Raw genomic sequence first — 6,917 nt, 5'->3', positions numbered from 1 at the left:
GTGTGTGTGTGTATATGTGTGTGAGTGTGTTTGAATGTGTGTGTGTGTGTGTATGAATGTATGTATGTGAGTGAGTGAATGTATGGGAGTGTATGTATGTGAGTGTGGGGGGGGAGGGAGAGAGAGAGAGAGAGAGAGTGTGTGTGTGTGTGTGTGTGTGTTTTCTTTCCCATGGGAAGTCTACCCCCATCTCTGGATGCAGCTGTCATCTTTTTGGAATGTTGCCACTCACTGCATACTTTTCTCAAGTTCCAGAAGGAATTAGAAGGTTAACTGTCTGCTAAGAAAGCCTTATAGTTTGACTCAATAACCAGAGAGATGCTGCATAAAGGCATAAGCCCACATAAACTGACTAGAAGTCTCCAACAGGGATTCTTGCCTCACTCTGCTTAGAGAAGATGCTTCAAAAGCAATTCAGTATTTAATAAATTAATTTAGCTAATTAATTTTATTGCTAGTAATAATAAAATTAATTATAGCCTTTAAGCATTTAATAAAAAATTTTACTGCTTTTATTAAACCAAAGATTCCATTTCAATTCACACAAAATGTTTAGGAAAATGGGTTATAAGCCAAAGATTTTATTAAAACCTTATAATAGCCATTTAAAATTCATTACCTGTTAAATAATTGTTACATGTCTCCCAACTATACTGCATGTTCCTGTTTAAAAAAAAAAAGAATACCTTAAAACTCCATAGTGTTTAAAATGGCATGTCTATTAAAAAACCATATAACTAATCTAACTGTAATCCCACAGAACTGTAATCCCAGCACTCAGAAGGCTGAGTCAGGAAGATCACTGAGGTCAAGGTCAACTTGGGCTTAGACATCTTTCTCAGAGGAAAGGCAGGGCTAAAAGATGCCTCAGTAAAGTTTGAGGATCTATGTTTATTCTCCAGAACCAAGGTAACGCTAAGCATGGCGGTAGGAACTTGTAATCCGGGTGCTAGGGAGGTGGAGGCAGACAGAGCTCTTGGATTGCTGGCCAGAGAGTAGAGCCTCCTTGGTAAGTCCCAGCCCTGTGAGAGACCCTTCCTCAAACAGGTAGATGCTGCCTAAGGAATGTCATTCATGGTTGACTTCTGACCTCCACCTGCAGGTACACACATGTCCACCTGTGTGCACATACACACACACATACACACACACACACACACACACACACACACATACACACACATGCCCACACACAGAAACAAGTGTTTTTATATTGATATATGTACCTATGAACTAGAAATGGCATGTATGTATATACATATTAATTGTTTTCTTGCTTTACTACATCCTCTGACTAAGCCAAACTATAGATATTTTGACAGTGTCTAAAGTCTGACTCATAAAACTAATCTCGAAACGTTAGTTTTGAACTTGAAAATTTTCAACAATTTACAGATTTTTTTCCCACAGTTTCCAAGTAGTCGCTGTTTAAAAAGTCAGCAATAATTATGTTTTTTAATTTCTCCTTCAGATGCATTTTGGAAAAAAAATTTGTGAACTATTTTTATATACATTTTAATGTTTACCTATTCTAAAGCAATTACCACCCATTAATTATAAAAATTATGTCCTATAGCAAATTAGATGTCTTCAAATTATTGTCGTAAGCAATGATCCTAATTTTTTTTTAACCACTTAATAATTTACTGCCCCTGAAGATATTTCTAAAGACTGTCTAAGGGTCTCCTTGGATATCAATGTTTTTAGTCTTTAATTAGGACAATTATATGAAATTTTAGTTATTTTTATAACCTGTCAATTATTAAAATCCATGAAATGGGAAACATTTTAAACTACAGGTTTTTCTGCATAACCATTTTTGATTCTTGCCATCTGTGAAATCAAACAAGCTGCAATCAAAGCTATGACATCTGTATCAAATGCCAACAATTTTGGTCCTGTCTTCCATGAAGACGCTTGTTATAGTCCACTACTGTGGGCCCAGGTCATTTTTGTTTGTTTTTCCCATGATTTTTTTTTTTAAACACTGTTTATAGACTGAAACCATTTTACAGTGCTTGGATATTTTATATGGAGCTTTCATTGTAATAGGATTGAATGGCTTTTGGCTTTTATCATAGTAAAACACATTATTTAAGCTCGTAGCCTGGGCCAGCTAATATTCAGTGCATTACAAAGAACTTCCAGCCCACCCAGTGCCCTTCCCCCAGTAGTGCATTTATAAATCAGTATGATTACGCCTGAGCAAAATATAAAGGAACTTACGCCCTACTATAGTAAAGCAGAACACAAATGCAAATTTAATCAGTAAGCATTCTAAAAAGATACATATATTGTAGGGGACACAAGGTTAAGAAAATAAATATTAATAACTATAAATTTAGAGTAATAGTTAAACACTCATGGTCTTGAAATTGTTTTATTCTGCTGATGTATATGGGACTTAAATACAACGTTTGAATGGAGAGAAGCTCAGATCTCCACTAGAAAAGTGATGAAGTTGCTGGTGTTTCTCAACTGGCTGTCTTCTTCCCTACTAGGCATTTTTTTAAAGAACACATGTGCAAATGGAAATAACACAGGACTAACCTTTATATTTGCCTTTCAAGAGGAAAACGAAAAGAAATAGACACTTTAGTGGGTGTTTTTTTTAATTGGTTGTTTGTTTGGCTGACTATTTTACAAGTAGACTTTAAAGGTGGAAGCAGCGTATTCTTGCAGGTTAGGGCGAAAGTGAGTCATGTTCTTCGTAGTCACAAAGTCTGATGCACAACTCATTTCTGTTTTGCAGTTGTTCGTTGGCACTAACAGATAAGCGGTCTTGACCAACCATCTCCTAATGCTTTCTGTGTCTAGTTAGCTTTTTAACACCATTAGGACAGTCAGAGGCTGGGAATGGTGGTGCATACCTATAATCCCACCACTTGGGAGGTGGAGACTAGAGGGTGAAAAGTTGAGGCTAGCCTGTGCTACATGAGACTTTGTTGAGGGCTGGGATGAGGGGGACAGAGAGAGATGATCATTTTAAGGGAAAAAGAATAGATGACCTTAGATAGTGCTGAGCTCTTGTCTCCTTCCTAGGCTTTAAGCTTTTTACTTTGAAGTTATTTTAATAACGTAGTTAACACTTGGCCATTATGTATAAATTAGGAAATGTTAATTAGTATACAGATATTCTAAAAATCTCACTACATTGAAAAGCCACGGTTAACCATCTGCATGCCTTTCTAGGTAATTAAAATATTCATGTAAGCATTATTAAAATATTCATATAAACATTATTATTAAAATATTCATATAAGCATTCTTATTAAAATATTCATGTAAACATTATTAACCCAAGTAGATAATGCTGCTGGGTTTATGTTTTTGTGCTCAACAATATACTATGAATGTTCACTTCAATATATATGCTTTGTACTGGGCCCCACTTTTATGGCTGCAAAGTAATTTATTTAATGAATATCTAATCATTTATTTAACTGACTTCTTGCTGGAACACTTAGGCCTTCCCCTGTTAAGTTTTTAATTTACATTAATGAAGGTGGAAATCAGCAACCCTTTTTACTTACGTCTTTGCACATTTATCCAGCCCTTCCTTTCTTTAATAAATCCTCAGGAGTGGGTGTTTGGATCAGATCATAAACTCCAGACAGCTGTGCTCATCTGGAGCAACTTTAGAAGCAACTGATTTTTATAAAATATGAATTTCTAAAGATCAGAGATGGTCTGCTCTCCTTCTGATGTTCCTCACTGAAGCAGTATTCACCTGTGTAGTAAGACAGGCTCTTCTTTGGAAGCTTCTCTTGAAATCAGTGGGCCACCTCATGTCACTTTGAACTGACATAAATCCCATGCTGCTGAGGGACTTTGTCAGCAGCTGCCAGTGTGACAGACCAGCCCTCAGCTTCAGGACGACAGCACAGCCTCCCACTGGGGCTGCTTCATTTCTGAGTTTGCTTTTATTCTTTGCACAGCCCACCTTCTGTTCTCTATACTCAGGTTCTGCTCTTTTACCTTTTATACAGTTCTAAATTCTTTGGAAAATATGCTTTAGCCTATTTTGTAAAGAAAAAAAAAACTTGGTCACGTGGGCCCTTTCATATTTTGTATTCCAACAACACGATGTTCTTTCTTAACCATGTGCACCTATTCTGCTAAGAAGTATCAAGGGGAAGAAGAAAATTCGGATGTCCCTTGTCGGAAGCGCAAGGTCTTACATCTGGTTTCCCAGTGGATTTCTCTGTACAAGGACTGGCTTCATGAAGATGAGCATTCAAAAATGTTTCTAAAGGTGTGCCAATGCTTTCAGATATTTTGATGTGATTGATTTTATTTTCAACTCTATGCTTCAAAAAATCTCATTTTTAGTCATTCAGTTTTTGTGTCAAATTCAGTGAAAGTATAAATTCATCTTGACTTCCAATACCCGGCATTCTCTATATAAGCAGAAACTCCATTTAAAACATTTTAAATATATTACGAAAAACTCTGTGTGGAAATTTTATATGCACCAATTTTGGATGGGTTGTTTAAGTCATGGGAATTTTTATTGTGAGTTAAATATATAACATATGCCAAAATATACTTTAAGATTCGATGCTATTTAATGTTAGGTTTATGATAATGTTAAAATAACAATGTCTATACAGGCAAATAAAACTTAGATAAACATTTAAAATTCATCTTAATGATATGTATATTGTATCATTATGTGATTTTTAAATATATGCTATATTTGAGAATTATATTTGAGAATAGGCATTTGACAATATACTTTGAGAACAGTAGCAATCTGAAAGACACTAATCTAGACAAAGCAGTTTGTCTAAATATTGATAGTTTACAATACTCATTTATCATGGACAGTTCTCTGGGATAGAGTTTGGTATTGTGTGCATAACTTAGCACATAGAGTGTAGAGTGGGATTTTAGCAAGACATAGAGGAAATGGCATTGAACTTAACATTCCGATATGTCTTAGACATCCGGTTAAAAACTTAACTATCCCTCTGCCTTAACTCATGTTATTTTTTTAAGCCCCCTGGTTATTTTAATATGTTTTTCTCCCAAGCAATCATGCAGGTATTCTGTTTTGAGATCTGAAGTACTCTTGGAAGTCTCTAGTAGCCAACTAAGAGATCTGTTTTTCAGCATCTCCTACAGTCTTTAAAAGCAGCCAGGTTGTTGAGTGGCTGAAGTCCATGTTACTTTCTGGACTAGATAGCCATTACCTGAGCCTTTTTCTTGGTGGTGGTGTTGGGATTGAACTCAGGGACTTACACATACTAAACATGTGTTTGACCACTGAGCTGTATGGCCAATCCTGTCTTCACTGAAATCCTTACAGAAAAGACTCTACATTGTTACATTTGCCCTTTGTCGTCTTCATCCTTTCCACAGACCATATACAGGAATGTGCTGGATGACGTCTATGAATATCCAATTCTTGAGAAAGAGCTCAAAGAGTTTCAGAAGATACTCGGCATGCATCGCCGTCAGTGAGTATTTAGCTTTGCTCATAGCACTTAGGGAATGCAGAAGCAAATGTAAGAATTTTGGGCTGTTGTGTATAGAAGTTAATTTTTTTAATGTTTTTGTCCCTGGATTTATCTTGATTACTTAGCATTTCTAGCAGTAAATTGTGTGTCTTTATTTTTTTTATAAATCAAAATAAAAAAGCACTAATCAGACTCTAGACCTTTACTTTTTTATTTTATGTTCTCTATGATAAAAGCAGACTGAGCCGTGACACCCTGAGTACATAAAAATAGTAAATTATTCCTTAATTTTAAGTCACATTTTTAGCTTATTGTTTGGGGGCTCTGGGCAATCTCTATTGGAATAGGGAAGAAAGAACTTATAAATAGGTCCCAGTGAGTCACAGAGAATTTCATAGGCTCAACGTGTTATGAGGTTTCTGTATCAGTTTAGAAAGACTGGAGAAAACCAGTTAGCATTTTCTAGTAACTGTTGGCATTGCCCAAGCGTCCTGTAAATACCACTTGTAAATCTTTCAGATTGACAGCTCCTGGCTTTTCTGGGTTTTATCTGCCTCTCTGTTAATTTTGTACATGAAACCATGGTGTCTTTATTCTGTTCTGAGATGCAGTCTTTGCCATGCTTGTCCAGCTTGTCATGCAGTTGCATATTTTTAGTAGCATAAAACAAGCACATCATCATCAAATCAGACACTTTTACGGCTTGGGCAACAGTGAGTGCAGTTCTCAGGAAATGCCGGTTCAGGCCCGCACAATAACTGGTTTGAGAATTAAAGCCTGATTTAACTGCAGTAAAGGGTCCTCGTTTCAAATAAAAGACATGTGTAGATTAGTCTTAAGGAGCATGCGTAAGCCTTCATCTCGATTGTCAGAATCACACATTGAGAAAGCAGGTGCAAGGAGGGACCGTGTTTTAGAAATGAATGTGATAAACTACGGTGATCACAGTCTTCATCCTATTAAATATGAATAGCCTAATTAATATTGATGTGAAATCATAAATTAGCAAATGAATCAAAAAGGAAAAAGAAAAATAAACCTCATGACAATCAGCCTCTCCTTTGGAGGAGATCTGTACTGTAAGGCGGGCCTGTTATAGTTGGAAAACCTTAATGCCTGGCTAGTGCACTTAAATACACTAACCACGTCACTGAAATCTAGTACACTCCATTAACGTTTTACATTACAGTGGAAATGGCAAATTGAAATGAGAAAATTGTATTAAGATATGGTTGGGTTGGAGGTGAGGCTCGGGGTTAGCAAACCCAAGCTGTGGGTCATCCCCCCAACACAAACATACAGAGAATGGGGTCCCCAACACATGCACACAGAGTAGGGGTCCCCCCAACACATGCACATAGAGAAAGGGGTCCCCAACACATGAACACAGAGAAGGTGTTCCCCCAAAACATGCACACAGAGAAAGGGGTCCCCCAACACATGCACACAGAGAAA

The 6,917-nt window shown here is 36.7% G+C and overlaps 1 protein-coding gene across 1 annotated transcript in view; it reads left to right on the top strand.

Annotated features, from left to right (window-relative positions):
• Positions 1 to 6,917, top strand: part of Rapgef5 (Rap guanine nucleotide exchange factor 5) — a 161,512-nt gene that overhangs the window by 109,863 nt on the left and 44,732 nt on the right. Inside the window, exons 8-9 of the mRNA XM_028773200.1 lie at positions 4,111 to 4,255; positions 5,365 to 5,462. Coding sequence (XP_028629033.1) covers positions 4,111 to 4,255; positions 5,365 to 5,462 — 243 coding nt within the window. The remainder of the gene's footprint in view (positions 1 to 4,110; positions 4,256 to 5,364; positions 5,463 to 6,917) is intronic.

Source organism: Grammomys surdaster, unplaced genomic scaffold (genome assembly GCF_004785775.1).
Source record: "Grammomys surdaster isolate TR1022 unplaced genomic scaffold, NIH_TR_1.0 223, whole genome shotgun sequence".
In the NCBI taxonomy this organism is placed as follows: domain Eukaryota; kingdom Metazoa; phylum Chordata; class Mammalia; order Rodentia; family Muridae; genus Grammomys; species Grammomys surdaster.
This window is presented reverse-complemented; position numbering and strand designations above follow the sequence as displayed.